Source organism: Anomaloglossus baeobatrachus, chromosome 4 (assembly GCF_048569485.1).
Source record: "Anomaloglossus baeobatrachus isolate aAnoBae1 chromosome 4, aAnoBae1.hap1, whole genome shotgun sequence".
Lineage (NCBI taxonomy): Eukaryota > Metazoa > Chordata > Amphibia > Anura > Aromobatidae > Anomaloglossus > Anomaloglossus baeobatrachus.
Window position 1 is genome coordinate 569,579,386 of NC_134356.1, and position 27,242 is coordinate 569,606,627.

The 27,242-nt window shown below is 50.1% G+C and overlaps 1 protein-coding gene and 6 non-coding genes across 7 annotated transcripts; all 7 read right to left on the bottom strand.

Annotated features, from left to right (window-relative positions):
- Positions 1–12,000: 12,000 nt before the first annotated feature.
- RPL4 (ribosomal protein L4) lies at positions 12,001–27,230 on the bottom strand. The gene is made up of 10 exons (XM_075346056.1): positions 27,123–27,230; positions 25,071–25,242; positions 24,437–24,543; positions 24,086–24,224; positions 22,213–22,337; positions 14,496–14,625; positions 13,063–13,219; positions 12,749–12,832; positions 12,425–12,545; positions 12,001–12,245 (listed from the first exon to the last, which is right to left on the bottom strand). Exons 1-10 carry the CDS (start codon positions 27,123–27,125, stop codon positions 12,063–12,065), a joined length of 1,221 nt encoding a protein of 406 aa, XP_075202171.1. The 5' UTR covers positions 27,126–27,230; the 3' UTR covers positions 12,001–12,062.
- LOC142304869 (small nucleolar RNA SNORD18) lies at positions 12,617–12,688 on the bottom strand. Its single transcript, XR_012753513.1, has one exon. It is a non-coding gene; the product is annotated as a small nucleolar RNA SNORD18 (small nucleolar RNA).
- Positions 12,907–12,976, bottom strand: LOC142304870 (small nucleolar RNA SNORD18). Its single transcript, XR_012753514.1, has one exon. It is a non-coding gene; the product is annotated as a small nucleolar RNA SNORD18 (small nucleolar RNA).
- On the bottom strand, positions 14,111–14,181 carry LOC142304868 (small nucleolar RNA SNORD18). Its single transcript, XR_012753512.1, has one exon. It is a non-coding gene; the product is annotated as a small nucleolar RNA SNORD18 (small nucleolar RNA).
- On the bottom strand, positions 24,305–24,405 carry LOC142304873 (small nucleolar RNA SNORD16). The gene has a single exon (XR_012753517.1). It is a non-coding gene; the product is annotated as a small nucleolar RNA SNORD16 (small nucleolar RNA).
- On the bottom strand, positions 24,615–24,685 carry LOC142304867 (small nucleolar RNA SNORD18). The gene has a single exon (XR_012753511.1). It is a non-coding gene; the product is annotated as a small nucleolar RNA SNORD18 (small nucleolar RNA).
- Positions 25,319–25,417, bottom strand: LOC142304874 (small nucleolar RNA SNORD16). The gene has a single exon (XR_012753518.1). It is a non-coding gene; the product is annotated as a small nucleolar RNA SNORD16 (small nucleolar RNA).
- Positions 27,231–27,242: the final 12 nt, after the last annotated feature.

A 27,242-nucleotide genomic window follows, 5' to 3' on the forward strand; every position in this document is an offset into this window, starting at 1 on the left:
GGCGAAACGCAAAAAGCGTTGATGTTCGGGAGCGATCGGCACATGGAGATAAGCATCCTTGATGTCGATCGATGCTAGGAAGTCTCCTTGTGACATCGAAGCGATGACCGAGCGGAGAGATTCCATCCGAAACCGTCTGGTGCTCACATGTCTGTTGAGCAGTTTGAGGTCCAGAACGGGACGGAACGAGCCGTCCTTCTTTGGCACCACAAACAAGTTGGAGTAAAAGCCGCGACCATGTTCCTGGGGGGGAACAGGGATCACAACTCCTTCTGTCTTCAGAGCGTTCACCGCCTGAAAAAGTGCCTCGGCTCACTCGGGGGGCGGAGAGGTTCTGAAGAAACGAGTCGGGGGACGAGAGCTGAACTCTATCCTGTAACCGTGAGACAGAATGTCTCTCACCCATCGGTCTTGAACATGTGGCCACCAGGCGTCGCAAAAGCGGGAGAGCCCGCCACCGACCGAGGATGCGGTTCGGGGATGCCGAGAGTCATGAAGAGGCCGCCTTGGAGGCATTGCCTCCGGCGGGTTTTTGGGGGCGTGGCTTAGCCCGCCACGCATAGGAGTTCCTCTGGCCTTTCTCCGGCCTGCTGGACGAAGAGGATTGAGGCTTGGCGGAGGGACGAAAGGACCGAAACCTCGATTGTATTTTCCGTTGCTGAGGTCTCTTCGGTTTGGACTGGGGTAAGGAGGAGTCCTTTCCCTTGGATTCCTTAATAATCTCATCCAATCGTTCGCCAAACAAGCGGTCGCCAGAAAACGGCAAACCGGTTAAGAACCTCTTGGAAGCCGAGTCTGCCTTCCATTCGCGCAGCCACATGGCCCTGCGGACTGCCACAGAGTTAGCTGATGCCACCACTGTACGGCTAGCAGAGTCTAGAACTGCGTTCATGGCGTAGGAAGAAAAAGCCTTCATAGATGGATTTCACCAGGAGCTCTATCTGCCTGTCCGTGGCATCCTTAAGCGATGAGCCATCTGCAACCGATACCACAGATCTAGCCGCCAATCTAGAGACTGGGGGATCCACCTTGGGACATTGAGCCCAACCCTTAACTACGTCAGAGGGGAAGGGGTAACGTGTGTCAGTAAGGCGCTTAGTAAAGCGCTTGTGCGGAACCGCTCTGGGCTTCTGGACAGCATCTCAAGTTAGAGTGATCGAAAAACGCACTCCGTGTACGTTTAGGGAACCGAAACTGGTTTTTCTCCTGCTGAGAAGTCGACTCCTCTACAGGTGGCGGCGGGGGAGATATATCTAACACCTGGTTGATGGACGAGATAAGGTCATTTACTATGGCGTCCCCTTCAGGTGTATCAAGATTGAGAGCAACGTCAGGGTCAGAGCCCTGAGCTGCGACGTCCGCCTCGTCCTCCAGAGAGTCCTCAAGCTGGGAACCCGAGCAGCGCGAAGAAGTCGGAGAAGATTCCCAGCGGGCCCGCTTAGCCGGTCTTAGACTGTGGTCCGGGCAGGAGTCCTCCACGTGAGACCTACGGCCCCCCCTGGGAACGCGCTGCGGCGCGGACAGAGAGGGGCCTGGAGGCGACGATCCAACAGGGCCTGGGGCCTGTATAAAGACCGGTCTGGACTGCAAAGCTTCAAGCAGCTTGGCAGACCATTTGTCCATAGACTGAGCCATGGATTGTGAGAGTGACTCAGAGAGTTTTTCAGCAAAAACGGCAAACTCTGTCCCTGCCGCCGGGACAGGGAGAGCAGGGGGGTCTACCTGAGCCGAGGGGCCCACTAGTGACCGAGGCTCCGGCTGAGCAAGCAAAACAGGGGTTGAGCATTGCTCACAGTGAGGGTAGGTGGAACCCGCAGGTAACTTAGCCGCACAAGAGGTACAGGTCGCAAAATAACCCTGTGCCTTAACAGATTTGCTCCTTGTGGACGACATGCTGTTGTCTCCTAGGAGAATGATCACTGAGGGTATATGGGCAAAAAAGGGTATACAGCCCGACCGAACAGAAATATATATATAAATACGTATCTATTCCGGCACCCTAGGGGGACCAGCACCGGGTGACCGGTGTGGCTTACTGACCGCTAAAAAGCGGAGTGTGTGTCCTCCAGATTCCCTGCCTTAGGTCCCCCGGAGCTGCAGAGCTCTGCACTGAGAATCCTCCACCGGAAGAATGCAAAAAAAATGCCTTGGCACCCTTGCTCCTTGTGGACGACATGCTGTTGTCTCCTAGGAGAGTGATCACTGAGGGTATATGGGAAAGGGTATACAGCCCGACCGAACAGAAATATATAAATATATAGTATCTATTCCGGCACCCTAAGGGGACCAGCACCGGGTGACCGGTGTGGCTTACCGACCGCTAAAAAGCGGAGCGTGTGTCCTCCAGATTCCCTGCCTTAGGTCTCCCAGCGTTGCAGAGCTCTTTCCTGGAAATCCTCCACCGGCAGAATGCCAAAAAAATGGCTGCCGGAGCTCTCTGGGGAGGAGTGGGGCCGTGGGCGGCGCTAGAAAAGTGCGGGAATCTGGAGTCCCCACAGTGATCAGTGAGGGGGGAGGAAACATACAGGATGCTCCGGCCCTCACATCCGACGTCAGGTCGGCAGTCCCGCCCTTACCCCTGATAGACAGGTCCGGGGGCGGGAGTTTTGCTACTAGGCCGCAATTGAAGCCGGGGACTAAATTTAAGACTGCGGCCGACAAGCAGGCGCGGTCGGCGCGGAAGTCCGCCGGCCGTCACAAATAAGCAGCTGCTGCAGCGTCCGGGATGAAGGCGCTCCATGCACATCCCCCATGGGGACACAGAGTACCTTAGTGATGCAGGGCCCGGTCCCTGAGGATAAATAGACTCCTGTCCGACAGATTCCCACAGGGGCTGCGGAGGAAGCACGGTCCCAGTGAATGGATGACCGCTCAGGATCCCACTTCTCCCAGAGCCGCTAAGGGATGGTGAAGGAGACGGCATGAGGCTCCGGCCTTTGTACCCGCAATGGGTACCTCAACCTTAAAAGCACCGCCGACGTAGTGGGGTGAGAAGGGAACATGCCGGGGGCCCCGTGGGGGCCCACTTTTCTTCCAACCGATATAACTAAAATGAGAATGCATGAGTGGATGTGTGCCTCCTTCCACACAAAGCATAAAACTGAGGAGCCCGTGATGCACGGGAGGGTGTATAGGCAGAGGGGAGGGGTTACACTTTTTAAAGTGTAATACTTTGTGTGGCCTCCGGAGGCAGAAGCTATACACCCAATTGTCTGGGTCTCCCAATGGAGCGACAAAGAAAATGATTTTTATTTTAAAAGCACGTTTTTTTCTGGCACGTGTCTCACGGACCACACTACTGCGTGGTCCGTGGGACATCAGTGATGCCAGAAAAAAATGGACATATCTCCGTGCGGCAATCACGGACAAGCGTGAACGCTGCACTGAGACATGGTCAGTGAAACATCACTGATGTGTGAGCAGACCTATTGATTATAATGGGTCTGCGTATGTGATTCTGGTAAGTTTAAAAAAAAAAAAAAAGCACAAACGTACCAGAATCACTGACGTGTGAAACAGGCCTAAAGGACACACTGCTCTCCTGGTTCTCTTCCTAGCCGCTCATTCTGCGTATAATTTGCCGGCTCCACATCTCTTCCTCTCAGTGTTGGGGTTCCTCAAGGTTCAGTCCTTGGCCCTCTTTTCTCCCTCTACACTGCCCCAATTGGACAGACCATCAGTAGATTTGGCTTCCAGTACCATCTTTATGCTGATGACACAACTATACACCTCATCCCCTGGGCTCACCTCCGCTGTACTTCAGAACACCAGTGACTGCCTGACTGCAGTTTGCAGCATCATGTCTGCTCTCTATCTGAAACTTAACCTTTCTAAAACTGAACTGCTTATATTATTCAGTCTTCTAAACTTCCGAAACCTGACATCACCCTATCTGTGACACCACAATAACTCCTAGGCAGCAGGCTCGTCCATCCTTAATGCAGCAGCCAGGGTCACCTTTCTGGCTAACAGTTACTCGCATGCTTCTGCTCTGTGCCAGTCATTGCACTGGCTGCCCATATATCACAGGATCCAATTCAAATTGCTTGTTCTCATCCACAAAGCTCTCCACAGTGCAGCACCCCCCTACATCTCCACCCTCATCTCTATCACCCTATAGATTTCTCTACGCTCTGCAAACGACGTTCGACTAAAGCTATGTGCCCACGTTGCGTATTTGCATGCAGTTACGCTGCATTCTGCACCGCAGCGTAATTACATGCGTCCCCAGCACAATCTATGAAGATTATGCATAATCCTTGTCCACGTTGCGTTTTAGAACGAAGAGATTTGCATGCTGCCAAATCGCTGCGTTCTAAAAATCAACATGTCACTTCTTTTGTGCGCTTTGCATGCTGTCTCCATTCTATATATAGGAAGAGGCAGCATCCAGAGCGCACGAATTCTGCAGTACAATGCGTCTCAGAACGCAGCTTTTCGGCTGTGTTCTGAGACGCACATGCAGTGACTTTACACTGCGGTGCAGAAAGCACTCACGGCACATAGCCTAACATACACACTAATCCGAGCCTCCCACTCCCGGATCCAAGACTTGTCCCTAGCTGCACTAATCCTCTGGAATGCTTTACTCCAAGAAACTAGGACTAATCACAGCTTACTCAGCTTCAGACATTTCCTAAAAACACATCTATCTTTTTTAGGGTGGCCTATCACACTCCCTAGCCTAATTTAATTCACAGTCCCTCCACGACTTTTCAGAACATAACTCCCTGTCAAACTCCACCGCACCCAAAAGCATCTCAAAGTTTTGGCTGACTGGTTCAGGCAGACTTTATCCTCCATTTCTTTGAGATTGCTGGATTGTCATTGTAAATAAGCACTTGTACCTTGTCCCGTCCCCCACACCCCATTGTAGATTGTAAGCTCTCACGAGCAGTTGTCTTTTTTGCTCTAATTTTGTATTTTTGATAACTTAATTATTTATATATGAATCTCTGAATTGTAAAGCATTGCGGAATATGTTGGCGCTATAGAAAGAATTATTCTTAACATGAATTTGTAGTGGATAAAGTTTACTGGTGTGTTTTCCGCCAGAGGTGTTCGGTGCTCCAAGAGAATCTCTAGAACTTTATACCCACTAAACATGGTGGGATATCTTGCCAAATCACAGTAATTATATAGCCATCTTTGCTACTGGCATTACTGTGATAGGGAGGTAGTGGAAAAGAAGGGAATTTTGTTACTTACCGTAAATTCCTTTTCTTCTAGCTCTTATTGGGAGACCCAGACGATTGGGGTATAGCTACTGCCCTCCGGAGGCCACACAAAGCACTACACTAAAAAGTGCAAGGCCCCTCCCCTTCTGGCTATACCCCCCCGTGGTATCACGGGTTCTCCAGTTTTAGTGCCAAAGCAAGAAGGAGGAAGCCAATAACTGGTTTAAACAAATTAACTCCGAATAACGTCGGAAAACTGAAAAACCGTTCAACATGAACAACATGTGTACCCGCAAACAACCAAGAAATCCCGAAGGACAACAGGGCGGGTGCTGGGTCTCCCAATAAGAGCTAGAAGAAAAGGAATTTACGGTAAGTAACAAAATTCCCTTCTTCTTCAGCGCTCTATTGGGAGACCCAGACGATTGGGACGTCCAAAAGCTGTCCCTGGGTGGGTAAAGAGATACCTCATGTTAGAGCTGCAAAACAGCCCTCCCCTACGGGGATGTCACTGCCGCCTGCAGGACTCTTCTACCTAAGCTGGCATCCGCCGAAGCATAGGTATGCACCTGATAATGTTTGGTGAAAGTGTGCAGACTCGACCAGGTAGCTGCCTGGCACACCTGTTGAGCCGAAGCCTGGTGTCGTAGCGCCCAGGACGCACCCACGGCTCTGGTTGAATGGGCTTTCAGCCCTGAAAGAACCGGAAGCCCTGCAGAACGGTAGGCTTCAAGAATTGGTTCTTTGATCCATCGAGCCAGGGTGGCTTTAGAAGCCTGCAACCTCTTGCGCGTACCAGCGACAAGGGCATCGGAACGGCGTATGGGCGCCGTGCGGGAAATGTAGATACTGAGTGCTCTCACCAGATCTAGCAAACGTAAATCATTCTCATACCGGTGAACCGGATGAGTGCAAAAGGACGGTAAGGAGATATCCTGATTAAGATGAAACGAGGATACGACCTTAGGGAGAAACTCCGGAATGAGGCGCAGCACTACCTTGTCCTGGTGAAACACCAGGAAGGGAGCCTTGGATGACAGAGCTGCCAGCTCAGACACTCGCCGAAGCGATGTGATCGCAACGAGAAACGCCACCTTCTGTGACAGGCGAGAAAAGGAAACTTCCTTCAGAGGCTCGAAAGGCGGCTTCTGGAGAGCAACTAGAACCCTGTTCAGATCCCATGGATCTAACGGCCGCTTGTACGGGGGTACGAAATGACAAACCCCCTGCGGGAACGTGCGCACCTTAGAAAGACGTGCTAGACGCTTCTGAAAAAACACGGATAGTGCTGAGACTTGCCCTTTGAGGGAGTCTAGCGACAAGCCCTTTTCTAACTCCTATTGTAGGAAGGAAAGAAAAGTAGGCAATGCAAATGGCCAGGGAGACACTCCCTGAGTAGAGCACCAGATTAAGAAAATCTTCCACGTTCTGTGGTAGATCTTAGCAGACGTGGGCTTCCTAGCCTGTCTCATGGTGGCAACGACCCCTTGGGATAATCCTGAAGACGCTAGGATCCAGGACACAAAGGCCACACAGTCAGGTTCAGGGCCGCAGAATTCCGATGGAGAAAACGGCCCTTGGGACAGTAAGTCTGGTCGGTCTGGTAGTGACCCCGGTCGGCCGACCGTGAGATGCCACAGATCCGGGTACCACGATCTCCTCGGCCAGTCTGGTGCGACGAGTATGACGCGGCTGCAATCGGATCTGATTTTTGCGCAGTACTCTGGGCAAGAGTGCCAGAGGTGGAAACACATATGTGAGCCGGAACTGCGACCAATCTTGCACTAAGGCGTCTGCCGCCAGAGCTCTGTGATCGCGCGATCGTGCCATAAATGCCGGGACCTTGTTAGTGTGCCGAGACGCCATTAGGTCGACGTCCGGCACCCTCCAGCGGCAACAGATTTCCTGAAACACGTCCGGGTGAAGGGACCATTCCCCCGCGTCCATGCCCTGGCGACTGAGTAAGTCTGCTTCCCAGTTTTCTACGCCCGGGATGTGAACTGCGGATATGGTGGATGCTGTGTCCTCCACCCACATGATGATTCGCCGGACTTCCTGGAAGGCTTGCCGACTGCGTGTCCCTCCTTGGTGGTTGATGTATGCCACCGCTGTGGAGTTGTCCGACTGGATTCGGATCTGCTCTCTTTCTAGCCACTTCTGGAAAGCTAATAGGGTAAGATACCCTGCCCCGATTTCCAGAACATCGATCTGAAGGGTGGACTCCTGCTGAGTCCACGTCCCCTGAGCCATGTGGCAGAGACAAGCTGCTCCCCACCCTGACAGACTCGTATCTGTCGTGACCACTGCCCAGGATGGGGGCTATGACAATGAGGTGGGAATAAGCCACTATTGCAGAGAGTCCTCGGCCGTCAGGGAAAGGGAGACTTCCCTGTCCAGGGAGGTTGACTGCCCGTCCCTTTGGCGGAGAATGTCCCATTGCCGTTGGCGCAGATGAAACTGCGCAAAGAGAACTGCCTCGATGGCTGCCACCATCTTCCTTAGGAAGTGCCGAGATACGTTAGTGATTGAGTCGGAGACAGATTTGACCTTGCCAAATTGATGATCCACCCGAAAGTCTGGAGAGTCTCCAGCGTAACATTCAGGCTGCGTTGGCATGCCTCGAGGGAGGGTGCTTTGACGAGTAGATCGTCCAAGTACGGGATCACCGGGTGTCCCTGAGAGTGCAAGACTGCTACCACTGCTGCCATGACCTTGGTGAACACCCGTGGGGCTGTCGCCAGACTGAATGGCAGAGCTACGAACTGAAGATGTTCGTCTCCTATCACAAAACGTAGACGTTGGTGCTCCGTAGCAATTGGCACGTGGAGATAGGCATCTTTGATGTCTGTTGAGGCAAGGAAGTCTCCTCGAGACATTGAGGCAATGACGGATCGGAGGGATCCCATCCGGAACCGCCTGGCGTTCGCATGCTCGTTGAGCAGTTTCAGGACTAGAACAGGACGGAAGGAACCGTCCATTTTTGGAGCCACAAAGAGATTGGAGTACAAACCCTCGCCCTCGTTCCTGAGGGGGGACAGGGATCACCACTCCTTCTGCTCTTAGAGCGTCCACCGCCTGCAGCAGGGCATCTGCTCGGTGGAGAGGTGGGGCCGTTCTGAAGAATGGAGTCGGAGGACGAGAACAGAACACTGTCCTGTGCACGTGAGCACAATGTCCGTCACCCACCGGTCTGTGACCTGTGGCAGCTAAATGTCGCCAAAGGCGGGGGAGTCTGCCATCAACCGCGGATGCGGAGAGAGAGAGAGCTGAGAGTCCTGAGGAGACCGCCTTGGTAGCGGTTCCTCCGACTGCCTTCCTTGGGCGAGATTGAGCCCGGCCGGAATCTGAGCCCGTCTGAGGTTTTGTAGCCCTTTTGCACGAGGACAATTGGGACCTGCCGGAGCTTGGGAAGGACCGAAACCTCGACTGTACTTTTAGAACAGTATTAACAGGGTAAGTCGCAGTGCAGACATTGCGGGGTTACGGACGCCTCTGCGGTACAGATGTCCCTGCTCAAGGTCAGCTGCGCAAGAACAGCTGAAAAGGTTAGGTTGCCAATACGGCTGTGGGTGCCGGAGCAACCGACACGCCGATAGCCTCCTAGACAGATTTCAACCAGAGTCCATCTGTCTGTGAATGGCATCTTTAAGTGAAGCCCCATCTCCAGTGCAACTATGGCTCTAGATGCAAGCCTGGAGATTGGAGAATCCACCTTTGGACCCTGGGTCCAGCGCTGACCACGTCAGGGGAAAAGGGATAACGTGTATCCTAAAAACGTTTGGAGAAGACGCTTATCTGGTAAGCGTGGTGTTCCTGGACTGCTTCTCTGAAGTCAGCGTGGCCAGAAAAAAACTCAATATCTGCGTGAGATACTGAAAAGGAACTTTTCCTGTTCGTCTCCTATCTCCACTGGGGGAGCTGAGGGAGAAAGATCCAACCTTCCATTGATGGACGGTATAGGATCATTCCGTATGGCGTTACCACCCGGTGTATCCGGATTGAGAACGATGTCAGTATCAAAGCCCTGAAGAGCTGCCTTTTGGTCAAGTAGATTGCCCATGGGTGCAAGTCTCTATATTATGACTACTCCGTCCCTGTCCATGGACAGGGTTGACAGGAGGTTTCTTTGGCCACAACTAGTAGAGCCCCGGCAGCCGAAGTGCTAGAGACCCCGGCAGACGACGTGCTACAGGGGAGCATGCACACAATGGGACGGTGTCATGAACAGCATCCCATGTAGTAAAAACAGCACTGAAATCTGTGTTGCTTTTTTGCCGCTGCCGACTAGCTATCTAGAAGTATATAGCCAAGATTGGTGACCGTACAGTGCAATGTATAGCATACAGGCATAAAGTACAAATGACCACTGCAGCACAAGCAATACAAGCAGCATAGAAGCCTGTGCCCTGGCACCCCTGCTCTTCTGCTGCTGTATACTAGTCATCTAGGGGAATATAGCCCAGAAGAGTGACCCTACAGTGCAATGTATAGCATACAAGTACAAATGAACACTGCAGCACATGCAATACCAGCAGCATAGAAGCCTGTGCCCTGGCACCCCAGCTCTTCTGCTGCTGTAGACTAGTCATCTCGGGGAATATGGCCCAGAAGAGTGACCATACAGTGCTATGTATGGCATACAAGCACAAGTACAAATGCACACTGCAGCCCATGCAATACAAGCAGCATAGAAAAAAACCTGTGCCCCAGCACCCTTGGTTTTCTGCTGCTGTAGTCTAGCCATTTCATGAGAATATAGCTAAGACTAGCGACTGTACAGTGCAATGTATAGCATATAAGCATAAACACAAATGAACACCTCAGTCGTGCAATACAAGCAGCCTAGAAAGCCTGTGCCTTAGCACACCTGCTTTCCTGCTGCTGATGTGTCGCTCCCCCAGCGGGCATATAGCGACCTATGCAGTTAAAAACAACACATGTATACACTGCATATATATTGTGGTCAGCACTATGTGTGCCGCTTACCGCCCGCCTATAAGCGGGTGTATGATCGCCACCGTCCTGCCTTGGTGCCGAAAGTCCGAGCTCGGACTGCAGTAATGGCTGCCGGCTTCTTCCCCAACTCATGTGAGGAGGGGCGGGCCGTGGGCGTGCCCTCAAGGCAGAGCGGGAATCCGGCGTCCGACAGTGTGCAGTGAGAGGGCTGGAGCATGTAAAAAGGCTCCAGCCCTCGGCGCTGCTGATTGCTCAGCGCCTGTCCCCTTCCCTGAGTGACAGGGAGGGGGCGGGAACGAAGCGGCACTAGGCCGCAGAAGCCGGGGACTGGATTTATAAGCGCCGCCGCCGTAAAAGCGCGGTCGGCGCCCAGTCCCCGGCGAACTACAAGTCCCAGCCGCGCCGCCGCTCCCGGAGCGTCCGGCGCGGTAGTTCCCAAAACACAAAGTCACTCAGCAAAGCTGCAGTGACTGTAACCCATTACTGTCCCCGGCGCACTAGCACACCCAGCAAGTCTGGAGTGTGCTGTGCCTGTGTGTACGGGGACACAGAGTACCTGTAATGGTGCAGGGCCATGTCCCTGAACGGTACTCCAGCTCCGTATCCAGCAGGTTCAAATGGGTCTGTGGATGGAGCCCGGCGTCAGAGCTTTGAGGCCGGCAGGATCCCACTTCCACAGAGCCCCTCAGGGGGATGTGGAAGGAAAGCAGCATGTGGGCTCCAGCCTCCGTACCAGCAATAGGTACCTCAACCTTACAACACCATCAATGGGTGAGAAGGGAGCATGCTGGGGGCCCTATATGGGCCCTCTTTTCTTCCATCCGAAATAGTCAGCAGCTACTGCTGACTAAAATCTGTGGAGCTATGCGTGGATGTCTGACCTCCTTCGCACAAAGCTTGAAAACTGGAGAACCCGTGATACCACGGGGGGGTATAGCCAGAAGGGGAGGGGCCTTGCACTTTTTAGTGTAGTGCTTTGTGTGGCCTCCGGAGGGCAGTAGCTATACCCCAATCGTCTGGGTCTCCCAATAGAGCGCTGAAGAAAAAACAAAAAACGCATGCCTTTTAAAAAATAAAAGAAAAAAAAGTTGCATGGGGGGTCCCTCATTTTGATACAGCCAAGGTAACACAGGTTGCAGCCTGTAGAGGTCTGCTTCATCTGCACTGGATATCAGTATACAAGGAACTCCGCGCAATTTTTTCAAATTGTTTATTTGTACACTCAGTCCTGCCCCAGACAGCTACTGTGAGGGCAACCAATCACAGATGCCGGCAGTCTATCTGCAGCCAATCACAGCAGCAGTCAGAGGATGGGCAGGGGAAGCAGTGAATATGCATGAGATCTAATGATCAGACCAGGATGCAGTCTGACAGCAAAGGAGAATCTCAGCAAGTAATATTCCCACTTTAATCCACATAAGTCAAATAGTTTCAGTAGTTTGCTATCCATTGCTGCATTTTTACAGCCCTTCCTGACCCACTTCCAACGTATTCCAGAAAATTGAGTTTCCCATTGACTTGCATTGGATTCGTTATTCAGTATGAATACACAATTATAAAATTATTCAGCTTGAATAATTAGAACCCGAATATTCGCCCATCTCTAATGACTAGGTTGTATATAATGAGTGCACAAGTACAATTCTTTACTCGTTTAATATCAAAGCTATGTCTGAATATTAATTTAGCGCTGCATTATGATATGGACAATCTAATTATATTCTTTTTAACTGCTTACATGCTTGCCCTTCTTGTTGAAGTGGCTTCAATGGCCATTATATTAAATCATTAATGTGATTCCTATGGTTGATAATATTTTACTTACAAAGCCCTTAAAAACAAAGGAATTAAAATGAAAACCCAAACATTTCATATTAAACAGCATTTATTGAGAATGAATCTAAAGTGCTGAACTTTAACAAGTCAGATTTAAGATTTCTTCGCTGCTGCAGCTTTTGTGGCCTTGGTTGCTGCTGCTTTTGTGGTCTTGGGCGCTGCTGCGGATTTCGTTGCTGCAGGTTTGGCTGCTGGTGCCTCCTTGGCGGCGGCTGCCTGCTTTGCTGCTGCGGCCTTGGCTGCTACGGCTTCCCGCTTTTGCAGTTTTGTTTTAGACTAAAAACAAATTGACAAGTGTTACAATCTTAGATTTCAGTAGATTTGGAAAAATGAAAACAAAATACACGTCTAAACAGTTGCTTTAATGCACATTAAACTATGCCTCGATTACAAGCAGTGTAAATAGTAAAGTACGGAGCATGCCAAACTTGTAAGTGAGGAGGTCCAATACTCACGTTCTCAGCCTGGCGCAGGATGGCGTTGCGTTTTGCAGTCTTTGCATATGGATTGAGCCTCATCATAATTCTCAAGTTCTTCAGTGGGTTCTTCTTGAGTTCTCTGCGCTTAACCCTCTTGCTGTAATTGAAGTACATATAAAGTCAGTTTTACCCTTTACACACTGGCAATAAGGCCTTATCTACTTTTGAGCAGTCAGAGCTTCCGTTCAAGTCACAAAGTTTCAGAAACACGGACCAATGAAGTGGAAATCATCATACAATTAAAATGGTAATATAAACACAATAAGTGCTTCCATGATAGAAAAAAAACAAAACCCTTACATTGGATGACGCAGAACCTTCTGGATTTCTTGACTCTTCAGGATACGGCTGAGATCTGTGTTTGTCATTTTGTGCATAGGAAGGCTGCAGATAAAGAATTACACATTAGAAATAGCATTGCTCTTGAGATTTCCATGGTATAAGCAGGCAGACTGCTGTCATTCAGAACTTCTACAAATATCATGGCATATCAGAAACACGGACCAGAAGTTTCGCTCATCATAAAACAGCAAGATATTAAAAAACAAGTCTAATATCAGAAACACATTCCATCAGGATCTTCATGACGCCTATATAAATTGATCAGTACATACTTGTAATCTGCCTTCAGGGTAGCTGCTTTGCGCCATGTGCCATAGAGGTCATCCAGTTTGCGGAAGGCGCTTTCTGTCCAAATGCAGAACCGTCCAACATGACCACCGGGAGCCAATCTCAAAAGGTTCAGTTTGTTGACACCAAGGAGTGTGATTCCTAGAAGGTGGACAAAAATTACAGTATATACTTTAGTATAAGCCAACCAGAAATTAAGCCGAGGCACCAAATTTTCAACAACAAAAAAAAAAAAAAAACAACCTGGGAAAACTTATTGACTTTAGTATAAGACGTACCCCAAATTTACAGAAGGGGCTCAGTCTTATAATACTAGTATATATTAGCTCACCAGAGCAGCACGGCGGTGGAGCAGATCAGGAGGCTGGCTCGGAGATGCTACGGGCTCGGAGGACGGGCGTGTACGCAGCTAAGGACGGAAGGTTGCCAATACTTCAGGCTCGAGATGTCATGGCTCAGGAGGGTAGGTGATACTGCGGGGGCTCAGGGGTGTCACGGCAGGTGCTATTGAGCCTGCCGGCCGGCTGAGAGCTCTATTGAGCCTGCCAGTTGTTATCACGACAGACTTCAATAAAATAGTCGCAGAAGCGGCGAATACACAGACTGAGATCGAAGAGCAGAGATCTTAATCTGCGCATGTGTTGTGTCCGCAGCCATTCTCTTGAAGTCTATCACATCAACTGCCAGTGTGCTCAAAGGAGACCCCTGGCAGCCACAATGGGGTTCGCCACCGGGAGGCTCAATGGCGCCTGCCATGACACCCCTGAGCCCGCAGTATCGCCAACCCTCCTCAGCCGCGACACCTCTGCAACACCCCAGAGCCACGGTATCACCGACACTCCGTCCTGTGACCCTGCTCTGCTGAGTCAACCTAGTAAGCTTTCTCCAGATTATAAAAACACACCCTCATCCCCACCCCCAGTTTTTTTTTGTGAAAAACTAGTGCTGAAAGAGTGGGCTCATACATGAGTATATACGGTACTCTTAGGGGGAAACAGCAGTCAAGTGAGTTAATTTTTTTTTATTTACAACAGGGTCAGAACTTCCATAAAATCACAGGTTTCAGAAACACGGACCAATGAAGTGGAAGATCATCATTCCTCAGCTGACATCTTAGGGTACATGCAATGATAAGGATTAATAGCGTTCTAGATGACGTATTTTCGTTGTGTTCTTACATAGGAGACTTAAGCATCTCCACAGGAGATATGGACGTGCTGCGGATAGGAAACCTGCACTCTGGTCAGTAGAAAAGCCCAGTGGGCAGATTTCTATAAATCCGATGCACTGTGCTTTTACTGTACAAACGCGTTATTTTGGATGCCGGAAAAAAAAAAAAACCCAAACCGAACACTGTGCCCAAAACGCTGCTAACACTGATTGCGTGCACGGGCCCTTAAAAAACTGTTCATAGTACCTGGGATGTTTCTGAAGGCTTTAACAATGCCATTATCTTCATTGTAGATGACACAAGGTCCTCTGCGCTGGATGCGGCGACGGTTCCTCATTTTACCTTTACCAGCACGAATACGTTGGGAAGCATAGACCTGGACGGAAAGAAGGGAATTTTGTTTACTTACCGTAAATTCCTTTTCTTCTAGCTCCAATTGGGAGACCCAGACAGTGGGTGTATAGCTACTGCCTCTGGAGGCCGCACAAAGAACTACACTTAAAAGTGTAAGGCCCCTCCCCTTCTGGCTATACACCCTCCCGTAGGAGTACAGATTCCTCAGTTTTAGTACCAAAGCAAGAAGGAGGAAAGCCAATAACAGTTTCAAAAACAAATTCAATCCGATAACTAGATCGGAGAACTTAAGAAACAACGTGAACAACATGTGCACCCGAAAAAACGAAACCCTAAAAACAGATAGGGCGGGTGCTGGGTCTCCCAATTGGAGCTAGAAGAAAAGGAATTTACGGTAAGTAAACAAAATTCCCTTCTTTTTCGCTCCTAATTGGGAGACCCAGACAGTGGGACGTCCAAAAGCAGTCCCTGGGTGGGTAAAAAGATACCACATGAACGGGCTGTCATACAGCCTCTTCCTACAGGTGGGCCACCGCCGCCTGAAGGACCTGTCTACCTAGGCTGGCGTCTGCCGAAGCGTAGGTATGCACTTGATAGTGTTTGGTAAACGTGTGCAGACTCGACCAGGTAGCCGCCTGGCACACTTGCTGAGCCGTAGCCTGATGCCTCAACGCCCAGGACGCACCAACGGCTCTGGTAGAATGGGCCTTCAGTCCAGATGGAATCTGAAGCCCAGCAGAACGGTATGTGTGAAGAATTGGTTCCTTGATCCACCGCGCCAGGGTGGATTTGGAAGCTTGCGATCCCTTATGCTGACCAGCGACTAGGACAAAGAGCGCATCCGAACGGCGTAGAGGCGCCGTGCGAGAAATGTAAATCCTGAGTGCTCTCACCAGGTCCAACAGATGTAAACCCTTTTCAAATTGGTGAACTGGATGCGGACACAAAGATGGCAAAGTGATATCCTGATTGAGATGAAAGGAAGAAACCACCTTGGGAGAAAACTCTGGAATTGGACGCAGTACTACCTTGTCTTGGTGAAATACCAGGAAGGGAGATTTGCAAGATAACGCCGCCAGCTCGGACACTCTTCGAAGAGACGTGACCGCTACAAGAAAAACTACCTTTTGTGAAAGCCGAGAAAGGGGAACCTCTTTCAAAGGCTCGAAAGGCGGCTTTTGAAGAGCAAGGAGAACCTTGTTCAGATCCCAGGGTTCCAATGGCCGTCTGTAAGGAGGAACGATATGACAAACTCCTTGGAGAAACGTGCGTACTTTAGAAAGCTGTGCCAAGCGCTTCTGAAAGAATACGGATAACGCGGAGACTTGACCCTTAAGCGAGCTAAGGGACAAACCTTTTTCCAACCCAGACTGCAGGAAGGAAAGAAAAATTGGCAATGCAAATGGCCAGGGAGAAAACCCTTGAGCCAAGCACCACGCTAAGAATATCTTCCACGTCCTGTGATAGATCTTAGCTGAGGATGGTTTTCTAGCCTGTCTCATTGTGGCAACAACTCCCTGAGATAAACCTGAGGCCGCTAGGATCCAGGACTCAATGGCCACACAGTCAGGTTCAGGGCCGCAGAATTCAGATGGAAAAACGGCCCTTGAGACAGCAGATCTGGACGGTCTGGTAGTGCCCACGGTTGGCCTACCGTGAGATGCCACAGATCCGGGTACCACGACCTTCTTGGCCAATTTGGAGCGACGAGTATGGCTCGCTGGCAGTCGGACTTGATTTTCCGGAGAACTCTGGGTAACAATGCTAGAGGTGGGAACACATAGGGGAGTCGGAATTGCGACCAATCCTGAACCAAGGCGTCTGCCGCCAGCGCTCGGTGATCGTGAGACCGTGCCATGAAAACTGGGACCTTGTTGTTGTGCCGTGACGCCATCAGATCGACGTCCGGCGACCCCCAGCGGCAACAGATCTGTTGAAACACGTCCGGGTGAAGGGACCATTCTCCTGCGTCCATGCCCTGGCGACTGAGAAAGTCTGCTTCCCAGTTTTCCACGCCTGGGATGTGAACTGCAGATATGGTGGACGCTCTGCTTTCCACCCACGTCAAAATCCGCTGGACTTCTTGAAAAGCTTGGCGACTGCGTGTTCCCCCTTGGTGGTTGATGTACGCCACCGCCGTGGAATTGTCCGACTGAATCCGAATCTGCTTGCCTTCCAGCCATTGTTGGAAGGCTCGCAGGGCAAGATAGATTGCTCTGATTTCCAGAACATTGATCTGCAAGGTGGACTCTTCCTGAGTCCACGTCCCCTGAGCCCTGTGGTGGAGAAACACCGCTCCCCACCCTGATAGGCTCGCATCTGTCGTGACCACTGCCCAGGACGGGGGAAGGAACGACTTTCCCTGTGACAATGAGTTGGGGAGAAGCCACCAACGTAGAGAGTCCTTGGCAGTCTGAGAGAGGGAGACAGTCCTGTCGAGGGACGTCGATTTCCCATCCCATTGGCGCAGAATGTCCCATTGGAGAGGGCGCAGATGAAACTGCGCGAACGGGACTGCCTCCATTGCTGCTACCATCTTTCCTAGGAAATGCATGAGGCGCCTCAGTGAGTGCGACTGGCTCTGAAGGAGAGATTGCACTCCAGTCCGTAGCGAGCACTGCTTGTCCAGTGGAAGCCTCACTATCGCTGATAGAGTATGAAACTCCATGCCAAGATAAGTCAGAGATTGGGTCGGGGTTAGATGAGACTTTGGAAAGTTGATAATCCACCCGAAAGTCTGGAGAGTGTCTAGCGCCACCTTCAGACTGTGTTGGCATGCTTCTTGAGAGGATGCCTTTATAAGCAGGTCGTCTAGGTACGGGATGACCGAGTGACCCTGCGAGTGCAGAACAGCTACTACTGCTGCCATGACTTTGGTGAAGACCCGGGGGGCTGTTGCCAGACCGAAGAGTAACGCTACGAACTGTAGGTGCTCGTCGTGTATGACGAAACGTAGGAAACGCTGATGCTCTGGTGCAATCGGCACGTGGAGATACGCATCTTTGATGTCTATTGATGCTAGAAAATCTCCCTGAGACATTGAGGCTATGACGGAGCGTAGGGATTCCATCCGGAACCTCCTGACTTTTACGTGTCTGTTGAGCAACTTCAGATCCAGGACGGGACGATACGATCCGTCCTTTTTTGGGACCACAAACAGATTGGAGTAAAAACCGTGACCCTGTTCCTGAAGAGGGACGGAGGTCACCACTCCTTCCGCCTTTAGAGCGGCCACCGCCTGCAACAGAGCATCGGCTCGGTCTGGTGGTGGAGAAGTTCTGAAGAAACGAGTTGGCGGACGAGAACTGAACTCTATCCTGTACCCGTGAGATAGAATATCTCTCACCCAACGGTCTTTGACATTTGCTAGCCAAATGTCGCCAAAGTGGGACAGCCTCCCACCGACCGCGGGTGTGGGCATCGGAGACCGCAAGTCAGGAGGACGTCGTTTTGGCAACGGTTCCTCCGGCTGGTCTTTTTGGGCGTGACTGAGACCTCCAAGAATTTGAACGTCTCTGGTCCTTTTGAGTCTTTTTTGACGAGGCGAATTGGGACCTGCCCTGTCCTCGAAAGGACCGATAACCAGACTGACCCCTCCTCTGTTGGGGCTTGTTTTGTCTGTGTTGCGGTAAGGAAGAGTCCTTACCCTTGGAGTGTTTGATGATTTCATCCAAACGCTCTCCAAACAATCGGTCACGAGAAAAAGGCAAATTGGTTAAGCACTTCTTGGAATGAGAATCTGCTTTCCAATGTCTCAACCACAGAGCCCTACGCAAAACAACTGAGTTGGCTGACGCCACTGCCGTGCGGCTTGTAGCGTCAAGAACAGCATTAATCGCGTACGACGCGAATGCCGCCATTTGCGAGGTCAATGGTGCTACCTGCGGGGCAAATGCACGTGTGACTGAGTCGACTCGCGCAAGCCCGGCCGTGATAGCTTGGAGTGCCCATACGGCCGCAAAAGAAGGCGCTAATGACGCTCCAATCGCTTCATAGATGGATTTCAGCCAGAGCTCCATCTGCCTGTCAGTGGCATCTTTAAGTGCCGCTCCATCTTCAACAGCAACCAAGGATCTGGCTGCAAGCCTGGAAATTGGAGGATCCACTTTTGGACACTGGGTCCAACCCTTGACCACTTCAGAGGGAAAAGGGTAGCGTGTATCTTTAAGTCGTTTAGGAAAACGCCTTTCAGGATAAGCGTGGGGTTTCTGGATTGCGTCTCTGAAGTCAGCGTGGTCCAGAAAAGTGCTTAATGTACGCTTAGGGTATCTGAAATGGATTCTCTCGTGCTGCGAAGCTGACTCCTCTACAGGAGGAGCTGGTGGGGAAATATTCAACATCTTATTGATGTTAAATATAAGATCATTAACTATTGCGTCACCATCTGGTGTATCTAGATTGAGAGCGGTCCCTGGATCAGAATCCTGATCAGTTAAGTCCGCCTCATCACCCATAGATTCATCCCGCTGGGATCCAGACCATTGAGATGAATGTGAGGGCCCGTCATAACGAGCCCGCTTAGGCTGCCCGGGGCCATCGTCCGAGTCAGAGTCTTCACCCTGAGGTGTAGATGCCCGTCCCGGAGCTAGGAGCTGAGGGGGACCAGGGGGCAATACATGCACAGTGTCCGTGGTCTGAAGTACAGGCCTAGCTCGCAATGTGTCAAGAATTTGTGACATAGTGAGAGACATTCTGTCAGCAAAAGCTGCAAACTCAGTTCCTGTCACCTGGACAGCATTCACAGGTGGTACACCCTGGGACACGTCCAGCAGAGGTCCCGACTGTGCAAGCGCCGCAGGGGCCGAGCACTGCACACAATGGGGGTCCGTGGAGCCTGCCGGTAGAAAAGTCCCACATGCGGTGCAGGAAGCATATAATGTCTGTGCTTTGGCACCCTTGCGTTTTACGGGCGACATGCTGCTGGCTCTCTGCATGTGAGAGAGTCTATAGCCAAAGGGCGACCAGCGCTATGCAGTACAAAGTATTTGTAGAAACAAAATACTAAGAATACTACGAGCACAAGAGGGGGTGAGCCCTGAGGGCTGCTTACCGCCCGCTGAACAGCGGGTAAGAGGCTGCAGAATGCCTTGTCTGGGTCTCCCCGGCTCCCCTCTGCAGCTCAGCGTGTCAGCAAGAATGGCTGCCGGCTTCTGTGGAGAGGGGCGGTCCGTGGGAGTTCCCAAAACAAAAGTGCGGGAACAGTGTCCCCTCTGTGCTGACTGTGAGGGCTGGAGTATGTAAAAACGACTCCAGCCCTCAGCGCTGATGCACTGGCCAGCGTCCCGCCCCTCTCCTGACTGGCAGGTCTGTGGGCGGGAACGAACGAAAGCAGGCCGCAAAAGCCGGGGACTCGAGTTATCAGCGCGGCCGCCGTAAAAGCGCGGGCCGCGCTGAAGTCCCCGGCGCACCGCAAGTGCCAGCCGCGCCGCTGTTCGAGCGGCCGGCGCCCGAGTTCTAGACGTGGGCAGCGTCCCGCCCCTCTCCTGACTGGCAGGTCTGGGGGCGGGAACGAAAGGAAGCAGGCCGCAAAAGCCGGGGACTGTAGTTATCAGCGCGGCCGCCGTAACAGCGCAGGCCGCGCTGAAGTCCCCGGCGCACTACAAGTGCCAGCCGCGCCGCAGTCCCAGCGGCCGGCGCGGCCTATTCCCATAAATGTGCCTGCTTCAGCAGAGCTGAATGAGGCCATGGCACAGGCGCCGCAGCGCTGATGTCCCCCGGCGCACTACAACACCCAGCATGCTGCGGTGTGAGCGCCAGATACACGGGGACACAGAGTACCTTGAGGAAGCAGGGCCATGTCCCTGATGTACTCCGCTCCATCCAGCATCTTCTCCAGGGGCTGTAGATGGAGCACGGTCTCTGTGCCTGGAGACCGGTAAATCCCACTTCACCCAGAGCCCTGTAAAAAGGGATGGGGAAGGAATCAGCATGTGGGCTCCTGCCGCCGTACCCGCAATGGGTACCTCAACCTTACAAACACCTCCGACATAAGTGGGGTGAGAAGGGAGCATGCTGGGAGTCTATATAGACCCTCTTTTCTTCCATCCGACATAGTCAGCAGCTGCTGCTGACTAAAAACAATGGAGCTATGCGTGCGTGTCTGACCTCCTTGCGCACAAAGCTAAAACTGAGGAATCTGTACTCCTACGGGAGGGTGTATAGCCAGAAGGGGAGGGGCCTTACACTTTTAAGTGTAGTTCTTTGTGCGGCCTCCAGAGGCAGTAGCTATACACCCACTGTCTGGGTCTCCCAATTAGGAGCGAAAAAGAAAGCTGTGTGTTATTACTGAAGATGGGAAAATTGTGAAACGTTGGTTGTGACCAACTAGGTTTAACAGATTGATAGGCAGATTTCTAAAGGTTGTCAAGGTCACATTCATGCTACTTGCACAGGGAATAGGGACAAAATCAAACATAGGCAGCATTTGTTTTTCCCTTAAGACCAGGCATTTTGCTGAAGTTTTAAGACTCCACTGTAGCAGCTCTACTTGTCCTCAATGAGCTACATAACCCCACCCACATTGTCAACTTTCTGCCTATGCAGTGTGTAAACTGAAAGCTGTCAATGATGGGGGATAGACCATTTGAACATCGATGACTGTTGCTGTTGGTTTACTAGCTCATCAGTTATCACACTATTCTATCATGAGATTATTAAAATTACAGCAAACAGCCCAGTGATATTGTTGGAATCAAAGTTCATTATGAAAGTTTATTTTTGGAGACCTGGAGAGCAGTTATTTGTATCGAGACTGATCCTAATATAAGTGAAACAAGCAAAACAGGATTTGTTTTTATTGTAGGCGATTATTGTATACCCCATTTCATTTGTAAAGCGCCATGGAATAAATGGCGCTATAATAAAACATCTAGCAGATTAACAGGAGCACTCGCTCCATTATAGTTTGGAGAACATTTGGAGAAGTGCAGTATTAACCCCTTCACGACCTTTGACAAATCTTTCCGGCATGGAGCGTGTCACGTTAAGCCCCGCCCCCTGGCGCAAAACGTACGCCACTTTTTATTGGACACGCTTGTGAATTTTTTTTAACCCCTTAGATACAAGTAAACCTATACATGTTTGGTGTCTACAAACTCGCACTGACCTCAGGCATCATACCCATCGGTTTTACCATATAGTGAACACTGAATAAAACATCCCAAAAACTATTGTGCCATCACACTTTTTTTGCAGTTTTCCCACACTTGGAATCTTTTTGCTGTTTCCCAGCACACTATATGGTAAAACTTATGGTTTCATTTAAAAGTACAACTTGTCCCGCAAAAAACAAGCCCTCATATGGCAAGATTGACTGAAAAATAAAAAAAGTTATGGCTCTCGGAAGAGGGGGGAGCAAAAAACAAACGCAAAAACTGAAAGTGCTCTGGGGCTGAAGAATGTTAAGAGCACGCAGACCAATAACGTCAGAGCTTAACCACTTAACCATCTGCACAAGTTCTTCTAACCAGAGAACACCAGTCTCATAACCAAATGGAGATCTGTGCGGCCACTGTTTTGACAGTAAAGCATTTAAAGCAGCACAAAAATCCAGTGAACAAAAAAAAAAAAAAAAACAAACATTTTTAAACCATCATGTCAAGTCCCTCACCTTCTTGATGTCATTCCAGGCTTTCAGTTTCTTCAGTAACAGGACTGCCTCCTTTGTTTTCTTGTAGTTTTCAACTTTATCTTCAACAACCAGTGGGACCTCTGGGATTTCCTCAATACGGTGGCCTAAGTGGACAATGTGTAAGGTCATAACTATGAAAGACACTAAATGAGGCCATGTAGAAAGAGGTCTGCAGCAGAACTGAGCAAACTAGCAGTATTGCGATCAAACCCACATGATTTACAGTAGATTGCCCCTTATACAGTGAAGGGGCAGCTCTGTAGCATATTTAGGGATTAAGGAGCCACAATCACTGTTTTCTCCCAGAAAGCATCTGCCACACGTACAGTGACAGTAATTTTGCTGTATCAGAGCCCATCTGTAGTTATGGAACACTTTCCTGAAGACTGCCACGAAGGCCAAGAAAAAAAAAAAAAAAAAAAGTCTTATCCCCAAGTATCCCATATAATACATATTACAGGCCACACACTACCTATAAAGCAGCATTACCTTTTGCAGGGGACTAATCAGTTTTAAAGCCATTTTCAACTCCCATCAGCCCTCTACTGAACCCCTCCTTGCCCATCAGAATACAGTGGAAGACAATTAATAGGCGTTTGATTTAGGTGTGGTTGGGTTTATATAAAAGGGATTCAAGACATCTAAAAAGGTGGTGACATTGGAACATTTAGGAAAAACAAAAGTTGTCTAAATATCAGTCAATGCTTTAGGTCTTCAGATTTGGCTACTATGTAGCATTAACTTGCATCAGTGGCTCACAACCATGGAGAATGAGATTTTTGACATCTGCTATGGTTATGTATGCTCACGAGAGCAAAAAGATGGAGAAAGCAGAGCAATTTACCAATGTTTGTAAGACTGGTGATTTGAAGATCAGTGTGTACCGTGCTCGCTTATCATCCGGAATCATTGTACACTGCCAGGATGGCAATTGCACAAAAGATCAGTGGTCTTTATAGGTGAAAACTTCTGCACCAACCATCCCGCTTACACTTACCTTTAGGGCACTTTACCATGTGCAATTTTTTTATGAGAGTGCGATCAGATTAAAAAAAACAAACAAAACGGATTGCACTCGCACCAGTGTTAATCAATGAGAGTTTCCACACGAATCGGGCTCTGTACAATCGCAGAATGCAAGTCTCGACTCACGTGTATAGTTAAAAAAAAAAATTATACACCCCAATTGTCTGGGTCTCCCAATTAGGAGCGACAAAGAAAAAACAAAAAAAAAAAAAAATCACACTGCACTCACATGTTACGCGACTGCAATGCGGTGCACACAGACAGACAACGGAGGACAACGGAGGAGATGGGGAAAAAGTGCTCCCTACATCTCAGTTCATGCACAGCCGAGGGTCATTAGCATATCGCTTCCGATGCTCACATCGGAAGCGGTACGCAAGTGGAAAGAGCCCTTAGATGAAGAAGCTTGACACTCAAGAGCAATGTGATTAGTGTTTATTGTGAAGAACTTGTAGGATCAGCACAAGCACGACTTTTAGGTCAAAAGACTCAGTGTGCGTACACAAAGTATAGCAGTGTGGAGAGTGGGACAGCTGGGTATGACACGGTGTCCACCGCTGTCTATGTAGCATTGGAGTGTCACAGACAGCGGTGGACACCGTGTCATACCCAGCTGCCCCACTACTATACTTTGAGGACCCTCTGCACACACACTGATCAAGGTCTTTTGACCGAAACATCTCTGCTGGTCCTACAGGTTCTTCAGAATAAAAACCACTATTCACATTGATCTTGAGTGCCAAGTTTGTACATCTACGTGAGATGGTTTTGGACCCTAATTGTGCACCAGTCCAGAAGTGCTGTGTGTATCAACTCATACACTTACCTTTAGACATGACAAGTGCAGGGAGGGCTGAAGCAGCTAATGCAGAGCAAACTGCGTATCTCTTCTGAGTGACATTAACTCTACGGTGCCAGCGCCTCCAGGTCTTGGTAGGGGCAAACATACGCCCTCCACGGCACATCTAAGCAGGAGTTAAGGGAAAAAAAAGCAACCCTTCGTAGCATTCATGTACAAATTCAAAATCCTTACGTTGAATGTTCTTGCTCAGAATTAATGTTTTCGTCAGTCGTCCACATCTGCATTACGACAGCAGGCAACTGTCGCAGAATGTGGAGTAAGACGCAAATTACGACATCATTGCAAGCTACAAACATAGTAATGTCAGAAGGATACGTTTCCAAATGCACCCTGACCGGAGCGGTGCGTTCCACCCCCACGGACACGGGGAATACGGGCAACGGCCCTACCTGTTCCCCATGATTCGGCACTGGTCTGGTGACCTGGAAACAGAAAGAAACTGAGTCAACATTTATTATTTACAACAACATTATTCCCTTTTAATCGTCAATTACACATCAGAACTTCCACAATTATCATTAGTTTCAGAAACACGGACCAATGAAGTGGATCTCATCATGTCAGTACATATCACCCCAATCACATATTGCATATGACAGACTGGTACTGTCAGGCCTCAGGCAGGTATACAGCCATTATTTACAGGTTACACCAAAACGTTCAGGCTTTAACTGACCTAAAAAGAGCCTAAGGGATCGGAAAGTTCTTATTTTACGTCGAGCACATAAGACCATTGAAAAGAGGCATCTGAATGAGGCCTTAGGAACTGTCAACTTTCACTTAAGGTCTATGTAACCTGCACTGATCACGTATACCCCCAGTATGGAGGACACTACTGCAAACCTTAAAATATATCAGCCTTATGTGTATGTACGGAGATTTTCCAGTGCATACTTGGGTCATTCCTGTGACAGCCCTATGTTACCCCTCTAGTAAAGGGCATACATACCGGCACGTTCACTGACTGCATATGGCTGCCTGTTGTTCTTGCGCAGGTTTGTGTGGACAAAGTTGACAATATCTGGGCGTATTGGAGCCTTGAACACAGCGGGCATAGTCACATTTTTGCCAGATGCTTCTCCTTTTTCGGAGTACACCGATATCAAAGGACGAGTGCAGGCCTAGAAGGGGGGAGAGGGGACAAAACTGAAATCACAATATCCCACATCTATTGAAAACACAGGACAGATCGCTTAATGCTCAGACTAGAAGGTCGTCAGCCCACGGCACCAGCTTACTGACAGCAGGCAACTGTCGCCAAATGCCAGGTAAGACGCAAATTACACCATCATTGCATAAAAGACAACAAAAACGATCAACAGAAGAAACTAAGTTCTACAGATGGATCTTATAAGGAAATTGAGAAAGGGGTTCACATTTTAGGTCTTCAGAATCACCCAGCCCCCCTCCCAGTGTGCTTAGTTTGTTGGGGGTTACGCAGTCACTTTTTTTGGCAGTTTGTACCATTGAATTGTACTGAGGAAGGCACTCAGAGCAGCAGTTACAAGCTCTATTGTAAAGATCTTGTAAGTACAGCCCATGTCCAACCAGTAAACTAGACAAGCCAAACAAAACAGAGGGTCACCAAGTTCTCAAACAGGATTTAATTCCTGCAAAGGACTTTTGTTCACCCCTTTCCCTGCAGAAGTTACTTAGAGGGATTAAACAGGAATGTTCTAAAATATAGTCCTACCACCCCCAGCCCCAACTATTCCCTGGGATCACTTTGAGGCCACTGATTAGTAGCAGCAGTCACATAGCACAGTATGAGGCTATGTGCGCACGTTGCGTATTTGCATGCAGTTACGCTGCGATCTGCACTGCAGCGTAACTGCTTGCGTCCTGCGTCCCCAGCATAATCTATGAAGATTATGCAGGAGACGTGCGCACGTGGTGTATTAAGAGCGCAGCGCTTCGGCTGCCCGAAGCATGCGTTCTAAGTAGTGACATGTCACTTCTTTCCTGCGCTCTGCATGCAGCGCCCGCTCTGTCTATGGGAGGGGCTGCACGCAGAGCGCATGAAATCGGCTTTTTTTTCCTTTACGGACTCTTTCTGCAGCGATTTGAAGCGCACGTGTGCTGTTCAAATCACTGGAGAAATTTCTGCAGGGACAGAACGCAACATGCACACATTGAATCCCCCCCATCAGTGTGAGGCTATTAGTGATGAGCCAGCACTACCATGCTCAGTGTTCCCAACGTGAAGTTGGGATGGGATCAACTCATGTACCAAATATTATGGAAGTCAATGGGGAACTGAGCAATTTTTTGGGAAATCTGGAATATTTAAGTTTCCCTATTGACCTCCATTATACTCCTTACAGGAGTTGCAGCCATCCCAACATACACAGCTCATTACCAGTACTGAGCATGGTAGTGGGGAGCGCAGCACCAGGGAGCAAAGGACCCGGGAGGGGATCATGCATCAGCTGATTGCTTAAAAAAGCCGGCAGCTTTTAAGCAATCATGCCTCCATTTCAGCCTTTTACTCAGCCCCCAGACACTCACATTTCCCATTGACTTACATTGGGCTCGCTACTCCTTATGAGTAATCACAAGGATACTCGTGGAGTAACGAGTAGGATGAATACCGTACTACTTGGCGACTACCGAGTGGTGACGAGTATACTCGCTCATCCCTAGTAATAGGGTGTTTGGTTACACTCTGAGGTTTTTCCTCCTGGACAAGCCCTTTAATCATGCTAGTCCTCCCCTCTCTGTTATATACAGCTATAGCCGGCGTCCTGTGCAATAATAGCAAGCCATCCCCGCTCTGCTACACATAGGCCGCAATGCCGGCCGCCCCACCACGTGCGCACCCCGGAGCCTCCATGTACGCGGCTCCCGGCCTCCCCCACACGCGGCAGTAACGTGGCTCCGGCCCGGGCCATAAGCGCGCACACGAGCCCCGCACACCCCGGGCCGCTCCTCACCACACCCGCCTCCCGTGCCCGCACTCTCAGGACGCCCGGCACAAGCCCAGCACCACACTCAGCCTCACCATGCTGACCGCCTGCTCCGGGCTGCTGCTCCGATGGCGGCCACAGACAGAAAAGGGAGGAGACACCGCACGGCGGAGCTATATCCCCCCGCCAGGAAGAGGAGTGGCGACGGAACGTGA